The sequence below is a fragment of the Papio anubis genome, chromosome 2 (assembly GCF_008728515.1).
Source record: "Papio anubis isolate 15944 chromosome 2, Panubis1.0, whole genome shotgun sequence".
Lineage (NCBI taxonomy): Eukaryota > Metazoa > Chordata > Mammalia > Primates > Cercopithecidae > Papio > Papio anubis.
Window position 1 is genome coordinate 131,227,877 of NC_044977.1, and position 13,699 is coordinate 131,241,575.

General features: G+C 35.7%; 1 protein-coding gene across 3 annotated transcripts in view; it reads left to right on the plus strand.

The window, feature by feature from the left end:
- Positions 1–13,699, plus strand: part of KPNA4 (karyopherin subunit alpha 4) — a 69,459-nt gene that overhangs the window by 24,632 nt on the left and 31,128 nt on the right. For all 3 annotated transcript variants that reach the window (XM_031663615.1, XM_021934714.2, XM_031663616.1), the window contains 7 exons: positions 3,838–3,882; positions 4,767–4,856; positions 4,973–5,002; positions 5,094–5,146; positions 9,125–9,220; positions 9,731–9,816; positions 12,582–12,668. In XM_031663615.1, coding sequence (XP_031519475.1) covers positions 3,838–3,882; positions 4,767–4,856; positions 4,973–5,002; positions 5,094–5,146; positions 9,125–9,220; positions 9,731–9,816; positions 12,582–12,668 — 487 coding nt within the window. The remainder of the gene's footprint in view (positions 1–3,837; positions 3,883–4,766; positions 4,857–4,972; positions 5,003–5,093; positions 5,147–9,124; positions 9,221–9,730; positions 9,817–12,581; positions 12,669–13,699) is intronic.

The window sequence follows — 13,699 nt, forward strand, 5'->3', positions numbered from 1 at the left end:
TTTCTGGAATTCTAATTGACACCACTGCTTACTGCATCAGTATAAGTCATGTAAATTCACAACTAACATATTTTCATGTAGTATACAAAACCTGCTCTTTAAGGACAGGCTTAGAAGTCTTATATACCCCTTTCATGGGGTCCCAAAGAACAACTGTTGTTTGCTGTAAAAACATGGCAAAATGCTGCCAGGCTGTGATGCATAGAGTTTCTTTCTACCAGTTCGTTCATTCTCTACCTTGGAGAGGAAAAGAAAACTCTTGCTGTATAATAAAGGGATTGTCAAATCTCTTATTTTGCAAAGTTTCTGTGAAAGTGGTAATAGCCTGGTCTTATGTTGTTACTACAGTGCTAAGTTGTTTTGATAAATATTAGTAGTTTCAAATTACTGAAAAACCTCCAGATTTTGTTGTAACAAATGAGTATCAAGTAAAAAGAAAAAACAGAAAATTTTTCAGGCTGGGCGCAGTGGCTCACACCTGTAATCCCAGCATTTTGGGAAGCCAAGACAGGCGGATCACGAGGTCAGGATTCAAGACCAGCCTGGCTAACACCGTGAAACCCCGTCTCTACTAAAAATACAAAAAATTAACTGGGCATGGTGGCATGCGCCTGTAGTCCCAGCTACTCAGGAGGCTGAGGCAGGAGAATCGCTTGAACCTGGAAGGCAGAGGTTGCAATGAACTGAGATCCTTGTACTGTACTCCAGCCTGAGCAACAAAGTGAGACTCCGTCTCAAAAAAAAAAAAAAAAGAAAGAAAGAAAGAAAATTTTTCGCAAATTTCTGGATTTAATAAATATGTAATGGGAGAAAATTTTGGGGGGTAAACAAAACATTTATGTAAATATGCAGTATGTAGTTGTTTGGGATTTATTTATTAGTTTGCTCTAATGAAAAGAAGTTAAAGCCCATTGTACCTTAATCCTGCTACTTTAGATGAAGTGATTGCTAATAAAAACTTTCCTTAAACTGGAAATACCTCATCCCTCGGAAGTCTATTTATTTGTTGAACAGTCTTAAGTCATGCATCCTACAGATACTATTTTCTGTGCCTGAGACATAGGTCATAGTTTTTTGTTGTTAGAATCGCTTATTGATTTCATATTGTGATATTATGCAAAGTTCATTGTGTTGGTAATAGTACTTTTGCTTTAGTGTGAACGATTGGCTCTCCAATTCACTTGAACTTTGACTTCGAGAAGTGTGGAAAACAGTATGGCTTGGTGGTTAAGCGGATTTGTGTGAAACTGTCTGGGTTGTAATCCTAGCCAGCTTTGGACAAGCAATTTAACTTCTCTAAGTCTCAGTTTCCTTATTTTTAAAAAGAAATAAACGATTATTTTATTCTTACCTCATAAGGCTATAATGATTAAATGAGATAGATGTTAACACTGTAGTATTTAGCTAATTATTTTTACTCATTTTGCAGCCTATTATTTTAAAGTTGACTCTTGGTGTTTTAAAAATATCTGTACCAAATACAGTTACATGGTATATTAGAAAGTGATAAATAGTATAGAGATAAATAAGGCAGGGAAGAGAAAGAGAAAGAGAGAAAGAGAAAGAGAAAGTACCCAAATGGAGAGTTGGCAGATGGTCAGGAAGGGAAAAGCCTTCCCATAGAGATAAGGGACTGAGCACTGCAGCTGGTAAGGGAAATGCATTCCAAACTGAGGAAATAGCAGCAGCAATAATAATAAGTTAACACACACACTGCTGTGTACCAGGGACAGTTTAAGTACTTTACATATTTTAGCTGATTTAATCCTTAACAGCAGTCCTATGAAGAAGGTGTTTTTACTATCCCAATTTTATAGATAAGGAAACTGAAGTACAAAGAGCTAGTAAGTAGTATGGCTAAAAAAAAATTGAACCCGGGCAGTTTGACTCTGGAGACCATCTTCTGAGAAGTTACTATATAGTGTATTAGTTAAGGCCTTGCAACAAGAGACTTTCCAGTTTGTTCAAGAAATAGCAAAGTTGGTGTGAGTACAGCAGAATGAGATAGGTAGGAGCTAAGATCCAAACGGTGGTATTTGGGGAGGGAATGAGGTGGGAAGATTTGACTGGACATAAGCCATTGTAAAGACTGGGCTTTTAAGTCCAAAGTGGAGCGTGTGAGAGCCTTTGGATATTTTTGAACAGGAAGATGATATGATCTGACTTTTAGAAAATATTTTTTACTGAGTCCTTGGACCTTTCCGTCCTTGAAGTCTATGGGTAGAATTCAGGAGGGCCCCTGAAATTTAGAAGAAATTATATCTTTATTTTCACTAACTTATAACTGAAACAGTGTTTCCTTCACTTAATGTAGCCAGTTAACCATAGTAATATTAGAATTACCTGTGACTTTGTTACCACCAATAAAAATCACCTCGTTGTTGCATTTATGGTCATCATTACTTTGAAATTATAGTAGTTATTAGACCTACTGCTGAGATCCCATTTAATGTGGTAATAAAGAGGCACTTACACTTTTTTTTTATGTTTCCAGCTCTCTTTTTTACATCTGTGTATCAAGGTAGTTTCCTTTGTAACTACATATATAGTGTGTGTGTGTTTAAAAACACTATTTGAGAAGGTGTCCATTGATTATACCAGACTGCCAGAGGAGTCCATGGCACATAAAAATTAAGAGTCCTTATGAGTCCTATGAGGATTGCTCTGGTTGCTGTCATTATGATAGACTCTGGAGGAAGATAGAGGGCAAGAGCAGGAGGGCTACATGTTAGGAGACTTTTGCAGTTATCTAGTTGAGAGATAATGGTAAGTTGACCCAGAATAGTAGCAGAGGAGGCAGTGATCTGTGTTTGGATTGTATGTTTTGAAGGTTGAACCAACAGGATTTGCTAACAGATTGAATATGTAATGTAAGAGAAAAAAAATCAAGGATGGCTCCAAGGTTTTTGGTCTTTGCAGCTGCGAGGATGGAATTACCATTTGCTGAGATGGCGGGTGGAGTATGTTAAAGATCAGAAATTCAGTTTTGGATTTAGGTTTGTGATATTTATTAGACATCTAATATGACTTTCTGAATTGTTACCGCTACATAATACACAATCATTAGAAAGAATAAGATGAACCTGTATGTGAAAACAGATTGAACTTACATTGTTTCTGAACATTCAGTTTTACAGTGAGCACACACCCTGTAGTAAGTAATTTTAAAAATGAGAAAAATATATTTGAAAATAAAAGAATGGCCACTGTGTGTCATAGAATAATTGTGTGGCCATGAAAAATAATGAAATAGGTCTTTATACACCACCATGGAATATCTCTAAGGTCTATAAACAAAGTAAACCAAAACAAGGTAAAGAACAGGAGAGACAGATGTGTGTCAGAATCGTGGTAAATCTAACAGTGTTTCCTATGAGAGAAGGAAATTGTGGGTGAGCAGGAGGGCTCCTTTGGCTTTTTTTTTTTGGCTTTTTTTTTTTTTTTTTTTTAAAGCAGTTGAATTTACTAATCTTGTACATGTGTTATTTTTTGTAATATCATTGGTTCATATGAGGGGTGAGATTATGGGCTCTTTTATTCTTTGTACTTCTGTGTTTTTATAAACCTTATGTTATAGTTTTTAAAATTATGATATAGCCAATATTATAGATCTATTAATAATTTCAAAGAGATTTTTCATGTTTTGCAGTATGAATGGGAAATGAAGATTGAAAATCATTTACATAGTATGATTTTTATTATGAGTAAGATTTTAGTTTATATCCATATGGCTAGAAGAAAAGATCAGAGGCGTATATTGAAATGTTAATAGTGGTTTTCTCTGGATAATGGAATTTGAGGTGATTTTAAAAATATTTTCCTTTAATTTTTTTGTAGACTATGAGAAGACAACGAAATGAAGTTGTAGTTGAATTAAGGAAGGTGAGTCTGATTAATATTGGGTACTTCTAAGCATAATTCTAACAACATTAGAGCATTGTATAGAAGATGCCAAATATATATTTTGTTTTTGTGTAAAATGTGTAACTTATTGTATAACTAAATTTTATTTACTAAGTTTAAACTTTTAAAAATCTCAACTGCTAAGCATTTTTCTTTAGAAAAAGGAGAGATTTTGACTAAATTTGACAAACTTTTGAAGTTGAAAAGGTACACCTTGTAACTTTATCATTGTGTAAAAACAGATATAAAGAGCTTAAAGTATAAGTCATTGAGATACAGTTATATTAAATAGTTCTGCTATTAACGGGCAGTAGTAAGGCCCTGAAAAGAACTTGTTGCAAACTTCTTCAACTTTTAAGTATTATAGTTGAGATTATATTTGTAAATTTGCTCCCAGCATTTTAAGTGAAGTTGAAATGGCCCTTGATTTTTGTAAGACATTGTTGGTTTTTGTCTAACTTTGAACTGCCCAACTTCTGCTTTGACTTTGCTTTTAGGTGATAAAGAGGAGCTCCCAGATCATGTGTAAAATGGTTTAGTACTTTTAAATAAATATTTGTGTTTGGTTCTGGCTTAAACTGTACACTGTATTTTTTAGTCAAACTTTTTGTTTTGTTTGTTTTTACATAGTTCACGGTTCATTAAAAATGTAATATTTGGGAATTGGGACTCAAATTAGTTTTGTGTGAGTGGTTAATTCACAATTTGGTTTAATTTTTTACATTTGAATTTTACTTTTAAAAGGCACTTCATATTTCAGTTTGTAGGCACAGGTTTGCCTGAGCTTTGTATGAAAGTATTCAGGTTTTTTTAACTCAAATTCTTTGTTTGATTTTTTTCTTTCTTTTTTTTTTTTTTTTAAGAATAAAAGAGATGAACATCTCTTAAAGAGAAGGAATGTACCACATGAAGATATCTGTGAAGACTCTGATATAGATGGTGATTATAGAGTGGTAAGTTATTGTTATTGTTATTCTGGTAAATTAAAAGTACCAGTGAAAGATTTAACATTAATAAAGAATTTTAAGGTGACTTTTTAACTGAGTTTTCTCTTTAACTTTTTTCCCAGCAAAATACCTCTCTAGAAGCTATTGTTCAAGTAAGTTGGATTTTTACTCTCTTCATTTGTATTTCTTATCCTCAGCAGCTAATTATTATATATTTATATCATAAATTATTTTTTTTTATAGAATGCTTCAAGTGATAACCAAGGAATTCAGTTAAGTGCAGTTCAAGCTGCTAGGTAAGTTAAATTTTGAAGACATGTTTAGATTTTATAACTTACACAGGGGTTCTATTTTGAGTTTTTACTATGGAGTAGACCCTGTTAATCAAATTTAACTTTGATGACAATAGTAAATAGTAATAGATCAACTAAATTTATTATTTTTTTTAATTCTCTGGTTTAGAGTATTAAAATTGGTGACAGTTTTTTTAATTCACACTTTTTATTTTTAGTTGAAAGTGTGTACACTGAAGCTTTAATGTACATAATGCATGCAGATGCCAGGGAAAGTTGATTTAACAAATTAATGCCGTAGAAATAAAAAGAAAAAGAAAAACATTATTTGTAAAGCTTTACCTTTTACTAATGAATAGATTTAATTTTATAAAGTCAGATTCTTCAGATCCTTACCAGGTATCTAATTCTTCTCACAATCCTCATATTGATCAAACAATAAATCCAGAATTACAATCTTACTATGTCAGTGTACATAAACAAGTAGATGTAGATTAAGATTAATGACGGCTGGGCACGGTGGCTCACGCCTGTAATCCTAGCACTTTGGGAGGCCGAGGCGGGCGGATCATGAGGTCAGGAGTTCGAGACCAGCCTGGCCGATATAGTGAAACCCCATCTCTACTAAAAATACAAAAATTAGCTGAGCGTGGTGGCGGTCACCTGTAATTCCAGATCCTCGGGAGGCTGAGGCAGTAGAATCGCAACTCCATCTCAAAAAAAGAGATTAATGACTGCATACACTCCCAGTGTCTTTCCAGGTAGGAAGTACCAAGTTGTTTGAACATTCTTTTTTTTTTTTTTTGAGATGGAGTCTTGCTCTGTCGCCCAGGCTGGAGTCCAGTGGTGCAATCTCGGCTCACTGCAACCTCTGCCTCCCAGGTTCAAGCAGTTCTCTGCCTCAGCCTCCCAAGTAACTGGGATTACTGGCACCCGCCACCATGCCCGGCTAATTTTTGTCTTTTTAGTGGAGATAGGGTTTCACCATCTTGACCAGGCTGGTCTTGAACTCCTGACCTCGTGATCCACCCGCCTCAGCCTCCCAAAGTGCTGGGATTACAGGCATGAACCACCGTACCCTGCCTGTTTTGTACATTTCTATTGTGAAACCTGTGCTCTCTCATATTTTAAGGGAAGAGGCAGAAAAATCTATTACTGAGACCTTTGTATTAATAAATAGGTTGGGGAAGACATGACTGTATCATAATGCAATTTAGTGGTTGCTTTGTGTATTTATGAATGTAAGAATAACACCCTATATTGAGTTTATCAGTAGGAAAGAGACAAGTAAGCAATTGATCCTAGTTACAGAATTTGAAAGTGGCAAAAGTTTATAGGTCCATCCAATACCTTATACAGTGCTGCACGAATCTGTTTTATATTTATTAGACTTTTCCAGTATTTGTTTATCCACCTTAAATAACTTAGAACTGATAGGGAAATTATAAAATTACAGTATTGTATACCAGAGGTAAAAGAACTTCTTAGGAATTCTTTATGTAGGCAGAAAAATCACAGAACCATTCACTTGTCAAAATAGCAAATTAATGTTTATAGGAAGAATGATTAAGAAATTGATTATGCTCATCGTTGTCAGAGTTGAATATTTGATAGTTTTGGGGCAGTTCTAATCAACATGCAATCTGCAAGAAAATTAAAGCCCAGTGTACTCTAAGAGGTTTTCAGAGTATGATCTGTGGATCACTGGGAGATTCCAAGGCAATTTCATGGGGTATGCAAGAGCAAACTGGTTTTCATAATAATTCTAAGACTTTATTTGCCTTTTTTTCACTGTGTTAACGTTTACACTGGTATTGCAAAGCAACTGTGAGTAAAATTGCAGGTTCCTTAGTACAAATCAAGACAGTGGCATGAAGCTGGTTTTATATTATATTTTGTAAAAATTGTATTATTCACCATTATGTAGAGAATAAAAGCCATTTCTCTTTTAAAATATCCTCAGTGAAGTGTAAAAAAAAAATTTTTTTTAATTAAATTTTGACCCTTGATCTCATGAAGCCTTGTTTGAGAAGGTTTAAGACTGGGTTAAGACTCTTTCTAAGTATTTGTTTTTTTCGTTTTTCTGTTTTTTTAAATTTCCACTTATGCTAAGCACTGTGCCGTGTGTTGAGGAACTAGCATGTGGTATAATTCTTTCTTTTTAAGAATTTTATAAGCTAATTGGAAAGGCAAAACTGTATTTAAAAAAATAGGGGGCTGGGTGTGGTGGCTTATGCCTGTAATCCCAGCAGTTTGGGAGGCCGAGGCCAGGGGATCAGTTGAGGTCAGGAGTTTGAGACCAGCCTGGCCAGCATGGTGAAACCCCCATCTCTACTAAAAATATAAAAGTTGGCTGGGTGTAGTGTCACATGCCTGTAATCCCAGCTACTTGGGAGGCTGAGGTGGGAGAAGTGCTTGAACCTGGGAAGCAGAGGTTGTAGTGAGCCGAGGTAGCACCACTGCACTCCAGCCTGAGTGACAGACTAAAACCCTGTCTCAAAAAAATAAGTAGTGATAACACCAAATGTAGGGCTATGCTGTATAAATCCTCTTGAAATTCAAAGATGGTATTATGTAAAACACAGAACTTGAAATGAACTTTGAATAGAGTTTGAATACATAGAAGACGGGGCATTTCAAGTGAGGGGTTTAGGATAGGTTCAATCTTATTTCGATTGAAATGATGCGACAGACAACTAACCTGTTGTTGAGTTACAGAGAATAAGATTAGTTATAAGATGGAGCCAACTTGTGAAGTAGTTTAAAGCTAGGTCAAGGAGTTTACGTTGATAAAGGTGGTAAATAAGCAGCCATCACAAAGTTTATATAGGGACATGATTTGGTTAAGCTTTCATAAACATTGCTTTTATATAGTAATACAGGGTATTCCAGTGGGTGAAGATATGATTAGGCTACACTGAGGACTTATCAGCTAAACCTGTAGTCTCATACATGTGAAAATAGGCAGTAGGTTTTGTTTTTATCTTATAACTCCATGAAAGCAGTGATGTGTCTGTCTTTTTTGCCTCAGATTCTCTAGCATCTCTCTGGCTGTTTTCCTGTCAGTTGCTGTGCTTATTCCATTTCTCTTTAGTTGCTGAGATGAAAATGTTGTTGGACTTTTATGACTTTTAATTTGGTGTGTAAACTAGAATGAAGAATTAGGGACTAATATCAGCTCTAAACATATTCCAGCAGCCTACCTGCTTTCGTCACTTGACTCTATTGTGACGTAGTGTGAATAATTTTGGATATTTTGGTGACCTCTTAATTCCTTGCTTAGCAAGGTAAATGCTGTGTTGAAGAAATCTGCCCATTTTTTTCTCTGAACTCAAAATTGTGTCCAAAAGTAACATTTTTTTAAAAAAAAATTAGTTTTCTTTTTATAAGTCACAATCAGGGCTTTACTGAGGGAATAAATTATTGTACCATTAAAAGTAGTAAAGTGGCCAGGCTCCGGGGCTCACACTGGTAATCCCAGCACTTTGGGAGGCCAAGAGGGGTGGATCACCTGAGGTCAGGAGTTCAAGAGCAGCCTGGCAAACATGATGAAACTCCATCTCTACTAAAAATACAAAAATAGCTGGGTGTGGTGGCGCATGCCTGTAATCCCAGCTACTCGGGAGACTGAGGCAGGAAAATCACTGGAACCCGCAAGGCAGAGCTTTCAGTGAGCCAAGACTGTGCCACTGCACTCCATCCAGCCTGGGCAACAGAGTGAGACTCCATCTCAAAAAAAGGTAGTAAAGTGGTTCATATCTATATTCTTGTTTTTTTAATTATTTGTCATCTCTATAAATTTAATTTATATATCATTTTATAAATTTAGAGAAAATTTTGCATTATATAAATTGTTAATTTCAGAGAAGGCACTTGTACCAGATATTCAGATTTATGTTAATATTTGTCAAATATGAATTTAAATTTAATCATAATATTGTATGTTATTAAGTTTCACAAGGGTGTTTTTATCTCTTACAGGAAGCTTTTGTCCAGTGATCGCAATCCACCAATTGATGACTTAATAAAATCTGGAATATTGCCCATTTTAGTCCATTGTCTTGAAAGAGATGACAAGTGAGTACATTATTATTTTTTTTTAATTTAGAATGTATCCTTTGGAGAAGACAAGACTCTCTAGTAATTAGTTTGATCTTTAAAGAAAAAAGAAAAGGGCTAAGGGATGGAGTTGAAAAGTCAAAGTGAAAAACAGTGCAAGATTTGTTAACACCAAGAGATGAAGGTAGTAGCCAAACAGGAACTTGAGAATGATAAATTTAACTTTTAAGCCTTAATTGGCAAGAAGTAGTTTGACCAGGTAGGTACTTGAGAGAACTGTTTGGGGAGTAGTATGCAAGTATCTTAAAAAGATTTGTTACTAAAATTAAGGATGCTGGAGAAGGTTGTATGCTTTTTATACTGAAGAGATGTTTGAAACAGTTGTTGAGGGTTAAAAAAATATGCTGGATGGATAGATATCTTTTGAAACAAAATATTTAATGCATTTGTAATGGTAGAGGGAAGAATGGTTAGATATTTGGCCCAATGTAAAAATCCTGCTGTTTAAATATACTTGTTTTTTTGCAGTCCTTCTTTGCAGTTTGAAGCTGCATGGGCTTTGACAAACATTGCATCTGGAACTTCTGAACAAACTCAAGCCGTAGTTCAGTCCAGTAAGTTGGTTATTAACAAACATAATTGCATTTTTTTAAAAGAAGTCAGTAAAAAATAGTGATTTTCCCAAGAAACTATGGCAATTTACGTTATAAAATAATAGCTACTACATAGTTATTGAAATAGGTCAACTTAAGTATGTTGCTTTAATCTTCTTATTCTGGTGACTGATGTTTTGTATGTCCAAAAATTCACTTGATTCCTTTCTAAATATGAGAACATTTCCTAATTATAGTAGCAGATTAAATTATTATTGTTACACTTCATTTATAGGACATCAGTAGAAATAAAGGAGTTTTTCCTGTTGCCACATTGCCTCTCAGCCTCTCTTTTTTTGTTTTTGTTTTTTTTGTTGTTGTTTTTCTTTTTCAGACAAGATCTTACTCTTTTGCCCAGGCTGGAATACAGTGGCACAATCTCGGCTCACTGTAGCCTTGGCCTCCCAGGCTCAAGAGGCCGTTCTGCATCAGTCCACCAAGTAGCTGGGACTACAGGCATGTGCCACTGTGCCTAGCTAATTTTTGTGTTTTTTTGGTAGAGACAGGGTTTCGCCATGTTGCCCAGGCTGGTCTCTAACTCTGGGCTCAAGTGATCAACCTACATTGGCCTCCCAGAATGCTGGGATTATAGGCATGAGCCCCTACACCCGGCCTCAGCCTCTCTCAATGAGATTTTTATCTTGTTTTTTTTCTGAGACGGAGGCTCGCTCTGTCGCCCAGGCTGGAGTGCAGTGGTGTGATCTCGGCTCACTGCAAGCTCCGCCTCCCAGGTTCATGCCATTCTCCTACCTCAGTCTCCCGAGTAGCTGGGACTACAGGTGCCCGCCACCACGCCCAGCTAGTTTTTTGTATTTTTAGTAGAGATGGGGTTTCACCGTGTTAGCCAGGATGGTCTCAATCTCCTGACCTCATGATCCACCCGCCTCAGCCTCCTAAAGTGCTGGGATTACAGGTGTGAGCCACCACGCCTGGCCATATCATATATTTTAAAGAAATCTTCTATAAAGTAGTCCTAGTTGAAAGAATGGCTTGAATATTTTTTTCATTGTTACTATAATAGGGTTGCTTTTTTTTGTTTCAAGAGATGTAAGTGGAAAATTACTATTGGAAGTAAAACCCCGAGTGTATTGTCTTCATGAATACTATTTGGTTCTTCTACCAAACACAAAAAATAAATAATTTTGAAGAAGATACTTTTAAAATCCTCTTTAAATGTGTAAGCAGCATACTTCTCTGAGCTTATTAAAAATGTAAGCACTAATTTGTACATTTTGAAGGGGAACAAAGATGTTATCTAAATAATCATTTTATTGTAGACACTTGTAATATTACTTAGAAAAGATAATTACCTCATATCCTATTAAAACTGGTTTAGTTTTGGGTTCAGGTGGTTTTTATTGTGGTTTTTTGGTTTTGTATAGCTATTAGGTAAATTTTATGATTTTGTAACAATGTTTTATTCCCTCTCACACTTTTTCCATTCCGTTATGTATGTTCTCTAAAGATTAGAAAAAGACTTAGATTTTTTTTGACCTTGCTAGTCTGCTTTAATATACCAAAAATAATAAATAAATGAGGTTGGGCATGGTGGCTCATGCCAGTAATTCCAGCACTTAGGGAGGCTGAAGCAGGCAGATCACTGGAGCCCAGGAGCTAGAGACCAGCCTGGACAACATGGTAAAACCCCATCTCTACAAAATGCAGGAAAAAAAAATTAGCCGGGCTTGGTGGCATGCACCTATAGTCCCAACAACCCAGGAGCCTGAGGTAGGAGGATCAGTTAAGCCAGGGGAGGTCAAGGCTGCAGTGACCTGTGGCAGCACCACTGAACTCCAGTCTGGGCAACAGAGTGAGGCACTGCTTCAAAAACAAACCCATAAGTGAATTACTTTTTATTACAAGCGTGATTGAGCTACATATACTTAAATAGTGCTTTTTAAAGTAATATCAGAAGGAAAGAAGAATCGTTTGTTCAGTGCAGTATTTTGTTCGGATACAGACGTATCTCTGTTTCCCATCCAGTTGAGTAACAGAATCACTTTCTGATTCAGAAGATCTCACATGGCCCAAGAATCACTAGCCTGTCTTAAAGACCCACATGTGTTAACATAAATTTGTGTTCAAAAGTTACTTCAGGCTGGGTGCAATGGCTCATGTCTGTAATCCCAGCACTTTGGGAGGCCAAGGCAGGCACATCATTTGAAGTGTCATGAGTTTGAGACTAGCCTGGCCAATATGGTGAAACCCTGTCTCTACTAAAAATACAAAAATTAGCCAGGTGTGGTGGCTCACACCTACAGTCCTAGCTACTTGGGAGGGTGAGGCAGTAGAATCACTGAAGCCTGGGAAGCAGAGGTTGCAGTGAGCCAAGATTCCACCTCTGCCTTCCAGTCTGGATGACAGAGCGAGGCTCCGTCTAAAAAAAAAAAAAAGTTACTTCAATAATGTACTTTTTTTTTTTTCAAATTAGAGATAATACTTAATCTATAAGGAATTAATCTTGAAATTAATTCCAGGTTTAATTGTCAATGAAATTTCACAAGCCTAATTTAACATTTGTCTGTATAACTCATTTTGATACTGAGTAAATAGTTGCTGGTCGAAATTCTTCCAATAATGCTATTCCAATAAAATTCATTTAATGAGGCTATATTTTAAATATAGTTTTATAGATTCCCCTTTTTTTTGAAGTGTCAGCAAAAAAATACTGATTTTTGGTTTATGGTATCTTGAACCTTAAGTATTGTTATTTTTTCCTGCATCAGATGCGGTGCCACTTTTCCTGAGGCTTCTCCATTCACCCCATCAGAATGTCTGTGAGCAAGCAGTGTGGGCATTGGGAAACATCATAGGTTTGTATAAAACTTGTAATACAATACTAGTCCAAAAATTGTTCTCATATACTAAGTAATAAAAATAGCTACTAATAATCCAAAAGGGAAAACAGCTTGCCTTCAGTACTAGTTTTTGTGAAATAGCTTACTGAAATTTGAACTGTATTACTGTAAAAGCATAAACTCATAATAAATAGAATTTTTGTTGCTTAAGATACCATTTTTTTTGGTATATAGTGAGCTCTTAATTTTTTGAATAATTATGCAAGATGTATACAATTTAGACCTCCTGTCTCATGCTAGGATCCATTTTTTCTTCCCCTAATGCCCACGTCGATCAGTGGGGTCCATTTTTATTTCTCAGCTTTCTACATCAAAGAAAGTAACAAGAAAAAAGGAGGCAAAACTTAAACCAATAATTTTTCTCCATAATGACAGTTCTGAGAAGAGTCTAAAATGAAATTTTTCTCTCTTGCAGACTTTAGTACATTAGAATTTAGTAAGGTATAAAATATAGTAATATTATTTCCTGTCACCATGAATCAACATGAGATAACCATGGCCTTTTGACAGTCTAGTTAACTATTTAACACCATGATTACCATAACTTTCAGGTTCTGTCTAATAAATAATTGTAAGGAAAATAAAGACAATTCTGATATTTCAAGGATTTATTTTTTTAACTAGAGCCTAAACTCAAGAATTCAAAGAACTATTCTCCAGTAAAGGATGTGAAAAATCTGAATCGTATTGTGCCCCAGTATAGCTCAGAGACCTAACTATTATGCGTGAGGGTTGAGGTACTGTTTGTAGGGGTCTTGCTAATCTAGTGAAGGAGAATGATTCTAAAGATTATTTTTGCCAAATTCTTTATTCTTGCATGGAAATAATCATTGTTACTTTGATATGCCACCTCTTTATTGCCCTTACACAGGGCTAACATGGAAGTAAGGAGTGGCTATGAGTTTTTAAAGGAGAATTTCCCTGTAAACCATTCTTGACATTGGGTTTATACTATTAGGAATGCTATTGTTTCTATATCCAGAGTC